An 18,390-nucleotide genomic window follows, 5' to 3' on the forward strand; every position below is an offset into this window, starting at 1 on the left:
CCGATACACCCTGCATTAGACATAAAGGAGGGACTCCGATACACCCTGCATTAGACATAAAGGAGGGACTCCGATACACCCTGCATTAGACATAAAGGAGGGACTCCGATGCACCCTGTATTAGACATAAAGGAGGGAGGAACTCATACACATTGTTAAAATTGTCAGGTAGCGGGACTCCTACACTCAAAGACTATGTCAAAAATTAGGAAGGACTCGTAGATGAGTGCGTTTCTTTTGCTCCTGCGGAATGCGCAGTTTCAACTGGTCCATGGCCTCTGCATGCACCATCAGCAGCACGTCCACTTCCCCATGTCTTACTGCGCGCCTTGTGCATATTAAATTAGGTACATGATATATGCCTGCAAACTTAACAGTAATAATAGGGAATAAAATAGATGTAGCCCTGAAAAGGGACTTTTGGCTTTCAGTTGCAGCAGCAAGGACCATACAGCTATAATCCCTGCCTACATGCCTCTAATCCTAACCTATCCCTCCTCCAGCAGCTCTCCATACAATGTTTCTGGGGTACAGAGAGCAGAGCATCGCGCCCCCAGATCTTGTATAAGACCCGATGACGCCTTCAACACTATCAAATACGCATTCAACACATCACAATTTCTAAAATTGAAACTGCAATTGACTTGAAATTGTCACCAGATGTCAGTAACAGCCCATCCAATCTACACAGTCTGAGAAACCAAACCATAGATGTCTATAAATTGTGTATTAATGAGAAATGACACAGGTAAAAAGTATTGAACGCCTTACTTACAGCCAAGATGCAGCAAGTCAATTCTTTTTGCGTTTTGTCCCTGCGTTACAGAGGACTGGCAGAACAATCCCCTGTTGACTCTAGGCCAACGAGGGATTGATCTCTGGTATCTGGCCAGATGCCAATCTCCATATAAAGTCTCTGAGGACCAGAATGCGGTGCAAAGGGGTAGAAACAAGCGCTTCATGCTTACCAAATCACCGGTGCGGCTGTCATACTGCTCCTGCGGCCAGTCATTCACTTCTCGGGTTGCTCATTACCATCATTGAATATGCAATGCTTCCCCTGCCCACCAGCGTAAGGATTGCTTGCAGTCAGATGAGCCCCCACGCTGGGTGACAGCGTGTCTGACACCTCCAATCACAGGCGCTGTCTGCATGTCTAAATAGTACAGTAAAATAGATTTTAAAAAAAAATGGTGTAAGGTACCCCTATATTATGACACCTAGCACAGATGCCGACCACGGCTACAGGTTGCAGCCCACAGTCCTGCACCTAACTTGGCTGGATATCAATATAGGAGGAACCGCATGTGGCTTTTTTTTAATTTTATTATTATTTAAATAAATAATTTTAATAATCGACATGCAGTCTCCCCAATTTTGATACCCAGCCAAGATAAAGCCTGACAGCTGGGGACTGGAATTCTCAGGCTGGGGAGACCCATGGTTATTGGGCACCCCCACCCAAACTAAAAATAGCAGCCTGCAGCAACCTGTAATTGCCGCATCTATTAGATGTGACAGTCCCGTCACTTTAAAAAAAAACAAAAAACAAAATCTTTATTTTTATATAGCGCTAACATATTCCGCAGCGCTTTACATACATCAGGAACACTGTCCCCATTGGGGCTCACAATCTAAAGTCCCTATCAGTATGTTTTTGGAGTGTGGGAGGAAACCGGAGAACCCGGAGGAAACCCACGCTAACACGGGGAGAACATACAAACTCCTTGCAGATGGTGTCCTTGGTGGGATTCAAACCCAGGACCCCAGCGCTGCAAGGCTGCAGTGCTAACCACTGAGCCACCGTGCCGCCCCGCTCTAGTGCGGTGGCAATCAGGGTAATAAGGAGTTAATGGCAGACCACAGCTGCCACTAAGCCCTTGATTAGTAATTGAAGGTGTCTATGAGACACCCCCTATCACTAATCTGTAAGTAGAAAGAAATAAACACAAACACCCAAAAAATCCTTTATTTGAAATAAAAAACCAAAAGCACCCTCTTTCACCCCTTTATTTACCCCCAAAAAACTTCTGCAGGGCTGACGTAATCCACATGAAGTCCCACGGCGCTTCCAGCACTGTTACATCTTAATCTCACAGTGAGCGCCATAGAACATGACCGCCCGCTGTGAGGTTCAGGCAGAGACTGAGCCGTGATCAGCAGTGACGTCACTCAAGTTAGCCGCGGCCACAGCTGGAGTCCTCCACCTGTGACTGCAAATCACCTGAGTGATATCACCACTGCTCGTGTGGATCACTTCAGTTGCTGCCTGAACCTTACAGCGAGCGGTCACGTTCTATGGCACTCACTGTGAGGTTTAGATGTAGCAATGCTAGAAGCGTCGAGGGACCTTGTGTGAATTATGTTCGACCTGCAGGGGTGTTTTTGTGGTTAATAAAGTGGTGACAGAGGGTGCTTTTTGTCTTTTATTTCAAATAAAGAATTTTTTGGGTGTTTGTGTTTATTTACTTTCACTTACAGATTAGTAATGGGGTGGGGTCTCATAGACGCCTGACATCTGTGACATAGACAGCTGTGGGCTGCCATAACTCCTTATTACTTTGACTGCCACTGCACCACGGCAACAGGAAGAGCCGGACCTAGCGTTAGAATTGTCACATCTAAAGGACGTGCCACGTCTGAGGTGGCTGCAATTGTTAGGCTGGAGAGGGCCAAATAACCATGGCCCTTCGCACTCTAATATCAGCCCCCAGTTGTCTGCTGTATTTTGGCTGGTATTAGAAAAATGGGGGGGACCCCATCATTATTTATTTATTTTTTTTAAATAAATCAAGTAATTAAAAAAAAGCATGGGATCCCCTCTATTTCTCATAACCCTTTTGTCACTTACCCCACCCACTCCATTGAATTTTTTTTTCTTCTTTTTTTAGGGGGTGGGGCATAATGAGAAATTTTTCTCTGTCAGCCAATGATTTTGATGTACGACCCTATCCTGTGGTCTTTTTCTCCTCATGCTTGGACTCTCCTCCTGTCCCCATAATCTTCTCTTTCTTCTCCCTGTGCTCAGACCTGTTTCTCTCAGAAGTCTCTTTTTCCTCAGTGGTCTCTTCTCCCTGTCCTCATGCTCTTTTCCCTGTTCTTGGGCTCTTTTTATCTCAATGGTCTCTTCTCCCTTAGTGGTCTCTTCTCACTCAGTGGTCTCTTCTCACTCAGTGGTCTCTTCTCACTCAGTGGTCTCTTCTCCCTCAGTGGTCTTTTATCCCTGTGCTCAAGCTCATTTCTCTCAGTGGTCTCTTTTTCATCAGTGGTCTCTTTTTCATCAGTGGTCTCTTTTTCATCAGTGGTCTCTTTTTCATCAGTGGTCTCTTTTTCATCAGTGGTCTCTTTTTCATCAGTGGTCTTTATCTCTCAGTGGTTTCTTCTCCCTGTGCGCAGGCTCTTTACTTAGAAAATTTGTATTGTGTTCAATACTTATTTCCCCCGCTGTATAATGGCTGTGACAGTAATCAGAGCACAATTACTGTATAATATCCATTTATTTTTTACTGTTTCAGACTTGCAAGAAATTCCCAAAAATGTTCTACATAAACAGATAGAAGTAAAGCAGAACCCGACGAGCACAGTAAGTCCTGTGTACAGGGCACCAACAAGCATGGGGCAGCCACAAAGCTGGGGCAGGAGACTCACTATCTGCCCTGGCAGGGGGCAGCCACAAGGCTGGGGCAGGAGACTCACTATCTGCACTGGCAGGGGGCAGCCACAAAGCTGGGGCAGGAGACTCACTATCTGCCCTGGCAGGGGGCAGCCACAAGGCTGGGGCAGGAGACTCACTATCTGCCCTGGCAGGGGGCAGCCACAAGGCTGGGGCAGGAGACTCACTATCTGCACTGGCAGGGGGCAGCCACAAGGCTGGGGCAGGAGACTCACTATCTGCCCTGGCAGGGGGCAGCCACAAGGCTGGGGCAGGAGACTCACTATCTGCACTGGCAGGGGGCAGCCACAAGGCTGGGGCAGGAGACTCACTATCTGCCCTGGCAGGGGGCAGCCACAAGGCTGGGGCAGGAGACTCACTATCTGCCCTGGCAGGGGGCAGCCACAAGGCTGGGGCAGGAGACTCACTATCTGCACTGGCAGGGGGCAGCCACAAGGCTGGGGCAGGAGACTCACTATCTGCCCTGGCAGGGGGCAGCCACAAGGCTGGGGCAGGAGACTCACTATCTGCCCTGGCAGGGGGCAGCCACAAGGCTGGGGCAGGAGACTCACTATCTACACTGGCAGGGGGCAGCCACAAGGCTGGGGCAGGAGACTCACTATCTGCCCTGGCAGGGGGCAGCCACAAGGCTGGGGCAGGAGACTCACTATCTGCCCTGGCAGGGGGCAGCCACAAGGCTGGGGCAGGAGACTCACTATCTGCACTGGCAGGGGGCAGCCACAAGGCTGGGGCAGGAGACTCCGGATCTGCCCCGAGTGAAGGAAAGTTCAGCCACGACTCTACAATTTTCTTTTATTTATTGTTTTAGATTTCTGATTTATCCTCCATGAAAACTGTGATATCAGCAAACACAAAGGTCCACAGGTAAGAAACCGTCCGGTGATGTCCGAGCAGTGACAATGGAGAATACAGGAAACAGAGAGAGGAGACGGGAGCCCTGTACACAGAGCTATGCGCCTGCAGCTCAGGAGAGGATTAGATACATGGCTCAGCAGACAGTATCACACAGGAAAGGATTAAATACACAGCTCAGCAGACAGTATCACACAGGAGAGGATTAGATACAGCTCAGCAGAAAGTATCACACAGGATAGGATTAGATACACAGCTCAGCAGACAGTATCACACAGGAGAGGATTAGATACACAGCTCAGCAGACAGTATCACACAGGAGAGGATTAGATACACGGCTCAGCAGACAGTATCACACAGGATAGGATTAGATACACAGCTCAGCAGACAGTATCACACAGGATAGGATTAGATACACAGCTCAGCAGACAGTATCACACAGGATAGGATTACATACACAGCTCAGCAGACAGTATCACACAGGAGAGGATTAGATACACAGCTCAGCAGACAGTATCACACAGGATAGGATTAGATACACGGCTCAGCAGACAGTATCACACAGGAGAGGATTAGATACAGCTCAGCAGACAGTATCGCACAGGAGAGGATTAGATACACGGCTCAGCAGACAGTATCACACAGGAGAGGATTAGATACACAGCTCAGCAGACAGGATCACACAGGATAGGATTAGATACACAGCTCAGCAGACAGTATCACACACGAGAGGATTAGATACACAGCTCAGCAGACAGTAACACACAGGAAAGGATTAGATACACAGCTCAGCAGACAGTATCACACAGGAGAGGATTAGATACACAGCTCAGCAGACAGTATCACACAGGAGAGGATTAGATACACGGCTCAGCAGACAGTATCACACAGGAGAGGATTACATACACGGATCAGCAGACAGTATCACACAGGAGAGGATTAGATACACAGCTCAGCAGACAGTATCACACAGGAGAGGATTAGATACACGGCTCAGCAGACAGTATCACACAGGAGAGGATTAGATACACAGCTCAGCAGACAGTATCACACAGGATAGGATTACATACACAGCTCAGCACAGTATCACACAGAATAGGATTAGATACACAGCTCAGCAGACAGTATCACACAGGGAAGGATTAGATACACAGCTCAGCAGACAGTATCACACAGGAGAGGATTAGATACAGCTCAGCAGTCAATATCACACAGGAGAGGATTAGATACACAGCTCAGCAGACAGTAACACACAGGATAGGATTACATATACGGCTCAGCAGACAGTATCACACAGGAGAGGATTAGATACACAGCTCAGCAGACAGTATCACACAAGAGAGGATTAGATACAGCTCAGCAGACAGTATCACACAGGAGAGGATTAGATACACGGCTCAGCAGACAGTATCGCACAGGAGAGGATTAGATACAGCTCAGCAGTCAATATCACACAGGATAGGATTAGATACACAGCTCAGCAGACAGTATCACACAGGAGAGGATTAGATACACAGCTCAGCAGACAGTATCACACAGTACAAAATTAGATACACAGCTCAGCAGACAGTATCACACAGGAGAGGATTAGATACACGGCTCAGCAGTCAATATCACACAGGATAGGATTAGATACACAGCTCAGCAGACAGTATCACACAGGATAGGATTAGATACACAGCTCAGCAGACAGTATCACACAGGAGAGGATTAGATACACAGCTCAGCAGACAGTATCACACAGGGAAGGATTAGATACACAGCTCAGCAGACAGTATCACACAGGAGAGGATTAGATACACAGCTCAGCAGACAGTAACACACAGGAAAGGATTAGATACACGGCTCAGCAGACAGTATCACACAGGAGAGGATTAGATACACAGCTCAGCAGACAGTATCACACAAGAGAGGATTAGATTTAAGGCTCAGCAGACAGTATCACACAGGAAAGGATTAGATTCAAGGCTCAGCAGACAGTATCACACAGTACAAGATTAGATACACAGCTCAGCAGACAGTATCACACAGGAGAGGATTAGATACACGGCTCAGCATACAGTATCACACAGGAGAGGATTAGATACACAGCTCAGCAGACAGTATCACACAGGAGAGGATTAGATTCAAGGCTCAGCAGACAGTATCACACAGGAAAGGATTAGATTCAAGGCTCAGCAGACAGTATCACACAGTACAAGATTAGATACACAGCTCAGCAGACAGTATCACACAGGAGAGGATTAGATACACAGCTCAGCAGACAGTATCACACAGGAGATTAGATACATGGCTCAGCACAGTTTCACACAGGACAGAATTAGATACATAGCTCTCTCAGAAGACAGTATCACACAGTATAGGATTAGATACACAGCTCAGCAGTATCATACAGCACAGGATTAGATACGGCGCTCAGCGGACAGTATAATAAAGCATAGGATTAGATGCGGCGCCCAGCAGACAGTATCATACAGTATAGGATTAGATACGGCGCTCAGCAGACAGTATCATACAGTATAGGATTAGATACGGCACTCAGCAGGCAGTATCATACAGCATAGTATTAGATACGGCGCTCAGCAGACAGTATAATACAGCATAGGATTAGATACGGTGCCCAGCAGAGAGTATCACGCAGTGTAGGATTAGATACGGCGCTCAGCAGAGAGTATCATACAGTATAGAATTAGATACGGCGCTCAGCAGAGAGTATCATACAGTATAGAATTAGATACGGCGCTCAGCAGGCTGGAATCTGAGTGTATCACTCTCTCGTGTCTTAGATTACGCCTGACATCTGCCGGACGACACAAATGCTCGGAGACCGGGATTCAGTTCGAGGTGAGGGGACCAGTGATCCTGAATTACCACTTCGAGTCTTGGGAGAACCACATGTCGGACACTCAGAGAAATGGATATGAGATTGTGGGTCCTCTGTTCCATGTAATGACACAGGAGGGGCAGGATAACGTGGCCGCCGTGTTCCTGCCTCATTACCTGGCACCAGAATGTAAGTGGCTTCGAATGTCCAGAATAAGAGTGAATGTGATTGTATCGCCCCCGTGCGAGCAGCCGGGCTGCTGCCGCCGCTCGGGTCCAGATCCGCGGTGGCTCGAGGGGTCTCCGGACCCGGGGGTCGCGCGGCCACTCAATTAAAAGGAGGGGGGGAGATATGTACAGTGGGATTTTGGAAAGTTTGTGACGCCACCCACGGTGCGTCGTAATATGAGGGACCACCGCTGCCGTTGGGGAGCCCGGTGACGATGGTGTGGCAGCCTGAAGTTTAACCCCTCTGTTGGTAGGGGGTTGGTGTCCCAGGGCCCGTTGGTGTTGGATGGTGGAGTTTGAGTGCCGTTGGGGGATAGGTGCAGAGGAGGTTTCCAATGTACTCACTAAGTCCTAGAATAACCACCCTGACAGCTTGTAAACAAAAGTTCCAAGCACAACTGTAGTCTGCGGGGAGTACGCCTGAATCCGTGCCCTCGGTGTTGTTGTTGGTCTGTGGCCCTATCCCTGCCACTTTAGTTTCACTTGGACCCGTTGGTATGAAACTCTCCGGGTCCCGCTCACACGTATGGCTAACGGAGTGAGCTTGCTCTCAGGGTTCACACGTAGGATTTCTTTGGACTGTAGTGGGAAACTCCTATCCCATCGGTGAGCTAGTACCCCGATTTTGGAGCGGGTTGGGAACGACACTTGAAGTCTTCACCACCGTCGGGTAAATTACCGGAACGCGTGAAGCTACTTTCCGGCCTGGGGTCCACGTACCCCGTCGTGCCCTGGCCCCTGCCTGGTGATAGCTCAAGGCCGCCAGCTGCCCTCCTTGGCAGTCTGTGCCCCTTGACACTGTCTTCTGCGACCGGGTTCCAGCTCCTACCAGGCCCAGACCAACATCTACCACCTAGTACTCAGGAGCCCTGCTCCGTAACCTCTCTCTCCCAGAGAGTCACTTCACCTCCTTCACTCTCCACCGTCTCAACTCAACTCCTCTGCTCAACTGTCACTGTCCTCACTTTCTCCTCACCAACCCCCCATGTGGGCGGCCCTATTCCCTTCAGGCCCCTCAATGGACTGTCTGGTAGGTTCAAGTGGGAAGTGTTCCTAGGGTTTTCATTGGACTAGCAATTAACAACACCAGAGGACTGGGGTCCGTTAACCAAGGAGGGTGGATACTGTGCAGAAGGGCAGGTTGCACAATACCCTGTGACGACCTGATAGGCCAGGGCGTCACATGATATTACTGACGGAAAAAAGAGATCCAGCAAAGAGGAGCCGATTCTGGGGTGTCTAGCGGGGGAGAACCCCATAATCAGTGCTAAATAAGTCATATAACGGGAAAATAAAGCGTTAAAGGTGACCCTCGCAGTCTATGTTGTGGGCAGCGGAGTCTCCGATCATCTGCCGATCACTCACGAGTCAGTGACTTTCCTTTTGTGTCTCTCAGGTTGTAACCAATACAAATCTTACATTAAATGTGTCCATTACAATGAGAATAAAATCATCCTGGAGACACCGACTAGACTGGACCCCTCCTATGTGGTGCTGGAGAATCCCACCTTTTCCTACCTGGGGGCTCTTCTGGAGAAGTTCTGGACGTTTATAGCCAGGGTGGATTGATTTAAATCACGCCGATTTAAATCATGATTTAAATCACGATTTAAATCAAAAGATTTTTTTCTATTTAAATCGGATCGATTTAAATCATGATTTAAATCACTGATTTAAATCAAAAGTTTTTTTTTTAATATAAATCACGATTAAAATCGATTAAAAAAACAAAATATTTGAAAGACAAGGTTGTTAACATGAGCTTGGATGGTTGGAGCAACATCCACAACGACCCCATAATTTGCACTTGTGTCACAACAGAAGATGGTGAAACTTACCTTACAGACACAATCGACACATCTGGAAATTCACATACTGCTGAATATTTACTTGAAATTGCTAAGAACTCAATTCACCAATGCCAAGAACAGTTTGGATGTAAAGTAAGGAGCTTAGTTACTGATAACGCAAGCAATGTGGCAAAATGCGAGCGGAACTGGCACAGGATGACACAAATGTCATTACATACGGTTGTTCTGCCCATTTGTTGCATCTTTTGGCAAAAGACCTGCATATTTTGGGTGTCAAGGAACATGTTGTAGAAATTGTTAAATATTTCCGCAATAATCATTTTGCACATGCAACCTACAAGGAAATGGGAGGACTGAAGTTGGTTCTACCACAAGATGTTAGATGGAATACCTTGGCTGACTGCTTGGAACTGTTTATTAACAACTGGTCAAAATTACTGTCCATTTGCGAAACACATCGAGATAAAATTGATGCTAATATACGAAGCAAAGTATTAAATCTTGGTGTGAAGAGAAATGCCGAGGACCTTTTGGAAAGGTTAAAGCCAATATCGATTGCGTTGGATAAAATGCAGAAAGATACTGCAACCATAGCTGATGCCACAGAAGTTTGGAAAGATTTAGAAGGTTCTCTAGATCTCTTGAACCTCTCAAACAATGTAAAGGTTGCAATACAGCACCGCAAGGACCAAGCATTAAAAGAAGGACACTATTTAGCCAATATCTTGCATCCCATCTACAGAGGGAAAAAATTATCTGAGGCGGAAATCAACTCTGCAATGGAGTGGCTCGCCAATACTAACCATGACATTGTGGCAACTGTGCTGAAATTGAAGTGTGAATCTGCACCATTTCAAAAATACATGTTTGCAGATAACGTCGTTAATGAACTAAAACCACTGGACTGGTGGAAGTCACAATCACTTGTTCTTCCAGCAAAGATAATAAATCTAGCTACTCAGCTACTGACTGCATCGGCTTCATCCGCAGGAGTAGAGAGATTGTTTTCTTCATTTGGTTTTGTGCACACAACAGTCCGAAACCGCTTAAGCTGGTGTCACACACAGCGACAACGACAACGACGTCGCTGCTACGTCACCATTTTCTGTGACGTTGCAGCGACGTCCCGTCGCTGTCGCTGTGTGTGACATCCAGCAACGACCTGGCCCCTGCTGTGAGGTCGCCGGTCGTTGCTGAATGTCCAGCTTCATTTTTTCGTCGTCACTCTCCCGCTGTGACACACACATCGCTGTGTGTGACAGCGAGAGAGCGACGAAATGAAGCGAGCAGGAGCCGGCACTGGCAGCTGCGGTAAGCTGTAACCAGCGTAAACATCGGGTAACCAAGGGAAGTCCTTTCCCTGGTTACCCGATGTTTACGCTGGTTACCAGCCTCCGCTCTTGCTGCCAGCGCCGGCTCCTGCACTGTGACATGTGGCTGCAGTATGCATCGGGTAATTAACCCGATGTATACTGTAGCAAAGAGAGCAAGGAGCCAGCGCTAAGCAGTGTGCGCGGCTCCCTGCTCTCTGCACTGTGACATGTAGCTGCAGCACACATCGGGTTAATTAACCCGATGTGTACTGTACCTAGGAGAGCAAGGAGCCAGCGCTAAGCGCGGCTCCCTGCTCTCTGCACATGTAACACAGCGACGTTATGATCGCTGCTTCTGCTGTGTTTGACAGCTAAGCAGCGATCATAACAGCGACTTACAAGGTCGCTGTTACGTCACAGAAAATGGTGACGTAACAGCGACGTCGTTGTCGCTGTCGTTTAGTGTGACACCAGCTTTAGGAACTGCTAAAGCAGGACAACTGGTTTTCCTATTAAAAGTCCTAAATAAACAGTAGGCTTAAAGGACTGATGTATTCACTGAAGATGTTTGCTTACTTCAAACGTTAGATAGGCTATTGTTAAAAAGTACTTACTCTCTGTAGTTCAATTCTGAGTGTTTAATAGTGCAAATAAAAATTATTAGGTTTCATAATCAACTGTTTTAATATTTTTATTTGTGTAAAACAATTAGATTTGCAAAAAGACAAAGTTTTGCTTGTGTACAACTTGATTAAAAAATCTGATTTAAATAAAAAAAATCTGATTTTTTTAAAAAAATCAAGATTTTTATCCACCCTGTTTATAGCACGGCCGTTCGCTTTTAATGGAATTGTACTGATCTACTGCAAAATGGAAACAACCTGCTGCATTCGCCTTTATGTGATGATTGATAACGAGCCAAGATTAAAGAAAGTGAGTTCAGTGCATGTGCGAGACGACGACAGCCCCCCCCCCCCCCGCCTGAACCCACGAAGTAACGGGCATCATTACTATGTTCCTGCTGCCATATACATCCCTTCATGTCTTTAAAAGCCCTTTTGTCACTTACCCCACCCACAACATTGATTTTTTTTCTTCTTTTTTTAGGGGGTGGGGCCTAATGAGAAATTTTTCTCTGTCAGCCAATGATTTCGATGTCCCCCCCTATCCTGTGGTCTTTTTCTCCTCATGCTTGGACTCTCCTCCTGTCCCCATACTCTTCTCTCTCTTCTCTCTGTGCTCAGACCTGTTTCTCTCGTGGTCTCTTTTCTCTCTGTGGTCTCTTTTCCCTCAGTCCTCATGGTCTTTTCTCTCAGTGGTCTCTTTATTCTCAGTGGTCTCTTTATTCTCAGTGGTCTCTTTTCTCTCAGTGGTCTCTTTTCTCTCAGTGGTCTCTTTTCCCTCAGTGGTCTCTTTTCCCTCAGTCCTCATGGTCTTTTCTCTCAGTGGTCTCTTTTCCCTCAGTGGTCTCTTTTCCCTCAGTCCTCATGGTCTTTTCTCTCAGTGGTCTCTTTTCTCTCAGTGGTCTCTTTTCCCTCAGTGGTCTCTTTTCTCTCAGTGGTCTCTTTTCTCTCAGTGGTCTCTTTTCTCTCAGTGGTCTCTTTTCTCTCAGTGGTCTCTTTTCCCTCAGTGGTCTCTTTTCCCTCAGTCCTCATGGTCTTTTCTCTCAGTGGTCTCTTTTCTCTCAGTGGTCTCTTTTCCCTCAGTCCTCATGGTCTTTTCTCTCAGTGGTCTCTTTATTCTCAGTGGTCTCTTTATTCTCAGTGGTCTCTTTTCTCTCAGTGGTCTCTTTTCTCTCAGTGGTCTCTTTTCCCTCAGTGGTCTCTTTTCTTTCAGTGGTCTCTTTTCCCTCAGTCCTCATGGTCTTTTCTCTCAGTGGTCTCTTTTCTCTCAGTGGTCTCTTTTCTCTCAGTGGTCTCTTTTCTTTCAGTGGTCTCTTTTCCCTCAGTCCTCATGGTCTTTTCTCTCAGTGGTCTCTTTTCCCTCAGTGGTCTCTTTTCCCTCAGTGGTCTCTTTTCCCTCAGTGGTCTCTTTTCCCTCAGTGGTCTCTTTTCTCTCAGTGGTCTCTTTTCTCTCAGTGGTCTCTTTTCTCTCAGTGGTCTCTTTTCCCTCAGTCCTCATGGTCTTTTCTCTCAGTGGTCTCTTTTCTCTCAGTGGTCTCTTTATTCTCAGTGGTCTCTTTATTCTCAGTGGTCTCTTTTCTCTCAGTGGTCTCTTTTCTCTCAGTGGTCTCTTTTCTCTCAGTGGTCTCTTTTCCCTCAGTGGTCTCTTTTCTTTCAGTGGTCTCTTTTCCCTCAGTCCTCATGGTCTTTTCTCTCAGTGGTCTCTTTTCTCTCAGTGGTCTCTTTTCCCTCAGTCCTCATGGTCTTTTCTCTCAGTGGTCTCTTTATTCTCAGTGGTCTCTTTATTCTCAGTGGTCTCTTTTCTCTCAGTGGTCTCTTTTCTCTCAGTGGTCTCTTTTCTTTCAGTGGTCTCTTTTCCCTCAGTCCTCATGGTCTTTTCTCTCAGTGGTCTCTTTTCTCTCAGTGGTCTCTTTTCTCTCAGTGGTCTCTTTTCTTTCAGTGGTCTCTTTTCCCTCAGTCCTCATGGTCTTTTCTCTCAGTGGTCTCTTTTCCCTCAGTGGTCTCTTTTCCCTCAGTGGTCTCTTTTCCCTCAGTGGTCTCTTTTCCCTCAGTGGTCTCTTTTCTCTCAGTGGTCTCTTTTCTCTCAGTGGTCTCTTTTCCCTCAGTGGTCTCTTTTCTCTCAGTGGTCTCTTTTCCCTCAGTCCTCGTGGTCTTTTCTCTCAGTAGTCTCTTTTCTCTCAGTGGTCTCTTTTCTCTCAGTGGTCTCTTTTCTCACACTGGTCTCTTTTCTCTCAGTGGTCTCTTTTCTCTCAGTGGTCTCTTTTCTCTCAGTGGTCTCTTTTCTCTCAGTGGTCTCTTTTTCCTCAGTCCTCATGGTCTTTTCTCTCAGTGGTCTCTTTTCCCTCAGTGGTCTCTTTTCCCTCAGTGGTCTCTTTTCCCTCAGTGGTCTCTTTTCTCTCAGTGGTCTCTTTTCCCTCAGTGGTCTCTTTTCCCTCAGTGGTCTCTTTTCTCTCAGTGGTCTCTTTTCTCTCAGTGGTCTCTTTTCTCTCAGTGGTCTCTTTTCTCTCAGTGGTCTCTTTTGGTTTCTTTTCCCTCAGTGGTCTCTTTTCTCTCAGTGGTCTCTTTTCCCTCAGTGGTCTCTTTTCCCTCAGTGGTCTCTTTTCCCTCAGTGGTCTCTTTTCTCTCAGTGGTCTCTTTTCTCTCAGTGGTCTCTTTTCTCTCAGTGGTCTCTTTTCTCTCAGTGGTCTCTTTTCCCTCAGTCCTCATGGTCTTTTCTCTCAGTGGTCTCTTTTCCCTCAGTGGTCCCTTTTCTCTCAGTGGTCTCTTTTCTCTCAGTGGTCTCTTTTCTCTCAGTGGTCTCTTTTCTCTCAGTGGTCTCTTTTCTCTCAGTGGTCTCTTTTCTCTCAGTGGTCTCTTTTCCCTCAGTGGTCTCTTTTCCCTCAGTGGTCTCTTTTCTCTAAGTGGTCTCTTTTCTCTCAGTGGTCTCTTTTCTCTCAGTGGTTTCTTTTCCCTCAGTGGTCTCTTTTCTCTCAGTGGTCTCTTTTCCCTCAGTGGTCTCTTTTCCCTCAGTGGTCTCTTTTCCCTCAGTGGTCTCTTTTCTCTCAGTGGTCTCTTTTCTCTCAGTGGTCTCTTTTCCCTCAGTGGTCTCTTTTCCCTCAGTGGTCTCTTTTCTCTCAGTGGTCTCTTTTCCCTCAGTGGTCTCTTTTCCCTCAGTGGTCTCTTTTCTCTCAGTGGTCTCTTTTCTCTCAGTGGTCTCTTTTCCCTCAGTGGTCTCTTTTCCCTCAGTGGTCTCTTTTCTCTCAGTGGTCTCTTTTCCCTCAGTGGTCTCTTTTCTCTCAGTGGTCTCTTTTCTCTCAGTGGTCTCTTTTCTCTCAGTGGTCTATTTTCTCTCAGTGGTCTCTTTTCCCTCAGTCCTCATGGTCTTTTCCCTGAGTGGTCTCTTTTCCCTCAGTGGTCTCTTTTCCCTCAATGGTCTCTTTTCTCTCAGTGGTCTCTTTTCTCTCAGTGGTCTCTTTTCTCTCAGTGGTCTCTTTTCCCTCAGTCCTCATGGTCTTTTCTCTCAGTGGTCTCTTTTCCCTCAGTGGTCTCTTTTCCCTCAGTGGTCTCTTTTCCCTCAGTGGTCTCTTTTCTCTCAGTGGTCTCTTTTCTCTCAGTGGTCTCTTTTCTCTCAGTGGTCTCTTTTCCCTCAGTGGTCTCTTTTCCCTCAGTCCTCATGGTCTTTTCCCTCAGTGGTCTCTTTTCCCTCAGTGGTCTCTTTTCTCTCAGTGGTCTCTTTTCTCTCAGTGGTCTCTTTTCTCTCAGTGGTCTCTTTTCTCTCAGTGGTCTCTTTTCCCTCAGTGGTCTCTTTTCCCTCAGTGGTCTCTTTTCTCTCAGTGGTCTCTTTTCCCTCAGTCCTCATGGTCTTTTCCCTCAGTGGTCTCTTTTGTCTCAGTGGTCTCTTTTCTCTCAGTGGTCTCTTTTCTCTCAGTGGTCTCTTCTCTATCAGTGGTCTCTTCTGCCAGTCATCATAGTCTTTTCTCTCAGTGGTCTCTTTTCTCTCAGTGGTCTCTTTTCTCTCAGTGGTCTCTTTTCTCTCAGTGGTCTCTTTTCCCTCAGTGGTCTCTTTTCCCTCAGTGGTCTCTTTTCCCTCAGTGGTCTCTTTTCTCTCAGTGGTCTCTTTTCTCTCAGTGGTCTCTTTTCTCTCAGTGGTCTCTTCTCTATCAGTGGTCTCTTCTGCCAGTCATCATAGTCTTTTCTCTCAGTGGTCTCTTTTCTCTCAGTGGTCTCTTTTCTCTCAGTGGTCTCTTTTCTCTCAGTGGTCTCTTTTCCCTCAGTGGTCTCTTTTCCCTCAGTGGTCTCTTTTCCCTCAGTGGTCTCTTTTCTCTCAGTGGTCTCTTTTCTCTCAGTGGTCTCTTTTCCCTCAGTCCTCATGGTCTTTTCTCTCAGTGGTCTCTTTTCCCTCAGTGGTCCCTTTTCTCTCAGTGGTCTCTTTTCTCTCAGTGGTCTCTTTTCTCTCAGTGGTCTCTTTTCTCTCAGTGGTCTCTTTTCTCTCAGTGGTCTCTTTTCTCTCAGTGGTCTCTTTTCCCTCAGTGGTCTCTTTTCCCTCAGTGGTCTCTTTTCTCTAAGTGGTCTCTTTTCTCTCAGTGGTCTCTTTTCTCTCAGTGGTTTCTTTTCCCTCAGTGGTCTCTTTTCTCTCAGTGGTCTCTTTTCCCTCAGTGGTCTCTTTTCCCTCAGTGGTCTCTTTTCCCTCAGTGGTCTCTTTTCTCTCAGTGGTCTCTTTTCTCTCAGTGGTCTCTTTTCCCTCAGTGGTCTCTTTTCCCTCAGTGGTCTCTTTTCTCTCAGTGGTCTCTTTTCCCTCAGTGGTCTCTTTTCCCTCAGTGGTCTCTTTTCTCTCAGTGGTCTCTTTTCTCTCAGTGGTCTCTTTTCCCTCAGTGGTCTCTTTTCCCTCAGTGGTCTCTTTTCTCTCAGTGGTCTCTTTTCCCTCAGTGGTCTCTTTTCTCTCAGTGGTCTCTTTTCTCTCAGTGGTCTCTTTTCTCTCAGTGGTCTATTTTCTCTCAGTGGTCTCTTTTCCCTCAGTCCTCATGGTCTTTTCCCTGAGTGGTCTCTTTTCCCTCAGTGGTCTCTTTTCCCTCAATGGTCTCTTTTCTCTCAGTGGTCTCTTTTCTCTCAGTGGTCTCTTTTCTCTCAGTGGTCTCTTTTCCCTCAGTCCTCATGGTCTTTTCTCTCAGTGGTCTCTTTTCCCTCAGTGGTCTCTTTTCCCTCAGTGGTCTCTTTTCCCTCAGTGGTCTCTTTTCTCTCAGTGGTCTCTTTTCTCTCAGTGGTCTCTTTTCTCTCAGTGGTCTCTTTTCCCTCAGTGGTCTCTTTTCCCTCAGTCCTCATGGTCTTTTCCCTCAGTGGTCTCTTTTCCCTCAGTGGTCTCTTTTCTCTCAGTGGTCTCTTTTCTCTCAGTGGTCTCTTTTCTCTCAGTGGTCTCTTTTCTCTCAGTGGTCTCTTTTCCCTCAGTGGTCTCTTTTCCCTCAGTGGTCTCTTTTCTCTCAGTGGTCTCTTTTCCCTCAGTCCTCATGGTCTTTTCCCTCAGTGGTCTCTTTTGTCTCAGTGGTCTCTTTTCTCTCAGTGGTCTCTTTTCTCTCAGTGGTCTCTTCTCTATCAGTGGTCTCTTCTGCCAGTCATCATAGTCTTTTCTCTCAGTGGTCTCTTTTCTCTCAGTGGTCTCTTTTCTCTCAGTGGTCTCTTTTCTCTCAGTGGTCTCTTTTCCCTCAGTGGTCTCTTTTCCCTCAGTGGTCTCTTTTCCCTCAGTGGTCTCTTTTCTCTCAGTGGTCTCTTTTCTCTCAGTGGTCTCTTTTCTCTCAATGGTCTCTTCTCTCTCAGTGGTCTCTTTTCCCTCAGTGGTCTATTCTCCCAGTCCTCATGGTCTTTTCTCTCAGTGGTCTCTCTTCCCTCAGTGGTCTCTTTTCCCTCAGTGGTCTCTTTTCCCTCAGTGGTCTCTTCTCCCAGTCCTCATGGTCTTTTCTCTCAGTGGTCTCTTTTCCGTCAGTGGTCTCTTCTCTCTCAGTGGTCTCTTTTCCCTCAGTGGTCTCTTTTCCCTCAGTGGTCATGGTTTTTTCTCTCAGTGGTCTCTTTTCCATCAGTGGTCTTTTTCTCTCAGTGGTCTCCTCTCCCAGTCCTCATGCTGTTTTCCCTCAGTGGTCTCTTCTCCCAGTCCTCATAGTCTTTTCCCTCAGTGGTCTCTTTTCTCTCAGAGGTCTCTTCTCCCTCCATAGTCTCTTCTCCCTCTGTGGTCTCTTCTCCCTCCATAGTCTCTTCTCCCTCCATAGTCTCTTCTCCCTCCATAGTCTCTTCTCCCTCCATAGTCTCTTCTCCCTCCGTGGTCTCTTCTCCCTCCGTGGTCTCTTCTCCCTTAGTAGCAAGTCTTGACTCCCGATGCCTGGTTACATGGCTTGCTAAGGTGTATCAGAAGTGTCAGACAGACCTGTGTAACCATAGCTTGACCATCAGATACTTCTTTAACAAATTATTTTTATTAGTTTTGGGAAGATTTTAAATTACGCAAACAAATGCAACATTGTGTAAAATAAAAAAAGAAGAGGGGAGAGGAAGGAGAAAGGACAACCTTGGAAAAAGGAGGGGATATCGGGGGGGGGGGACTACATAATAAAATATAATCAGGTAGGTCAACTCAAGCAATAGTGCACAGATTAACTGAGAATCATATCTATACCTTTTATAATCAAAATATTCACAATTTCTGGCGGTTATGAGATTATATTTGAAGAAGGGGCACATTTTTTAGGGGGATAGAGTATTCCAAAGACCCCATCTTGTGTGACAGCCTTGTAAAGAATGCTTTCGGATCGTGTAAGACGAATCTTGCCTGTTACAAGAGGTGACGTTATCAATTATCTCCGAATACAACTTTGCTTCCGTCACTTCACAAATGTGAATAATGATTGATCTTCTCTCTAATTAGAGCTGAATGCGCAGAACATGGAATAAGTGTTTGACAAATTTTGCCTCGTACATTGAAGATTTCTTCCCATACGTTTTTTTTTTTTTTTTTATTTTGGGACATTCCCAGAATATGTGGCAAATATTTCCTTTATAGTCACATTTTCTAAAACCGAGATCAGAAGTCTTACCGGGGTAAAAGA

The 18,390-nt window shown here is 46.6% G+C and overlaps 1 protein-coding gene across 1 annotated transcript in view; it reads left to right on the forward strand.

The window, feature by feature from the left end:
• The window catches only part of LOC142245663 (uncharacterized), a 47,760-nt gene that overhangs the window by 7,566 nt on the left and 21,804 nt on the right, over window positions 1-18,390 (forward strand). Inside the window, exons 2-4 of the mRNA XM_075318568.1 lie at window positions 3,516-3,583; window positions 4,482-4,537; window positions 7,312-7,369. Of these exons, the coding sequence (XP_075174683.1) occupies window positions 3,516-3,583; window positions 4,482-4,537; window positions 7,312-7,369 (182 nt within the window). The remainder of the gene's footprint in view (window positions 1-3,515; window positions 3,584-4,481; window positions 4,538-7,311; window positions 7,370-18,390) is intronic.

Source organism: Anomaloglossus baeobatrachus, chromosome 7 (genome assembly GCF_048569485.1).
Source record: "Anomaloglossus baeobatrachus isolate aAnoBae1 chromosome 7, aAnoBae1.hap1, whole genome shotgun sequence".
Lineage (NCBI taxonomy): Eukaryota > Metazoa > Chordata > Amphibia > Anura > Aromobatidae > Anomaloglossus > Anomaloglossus baeobatrachus.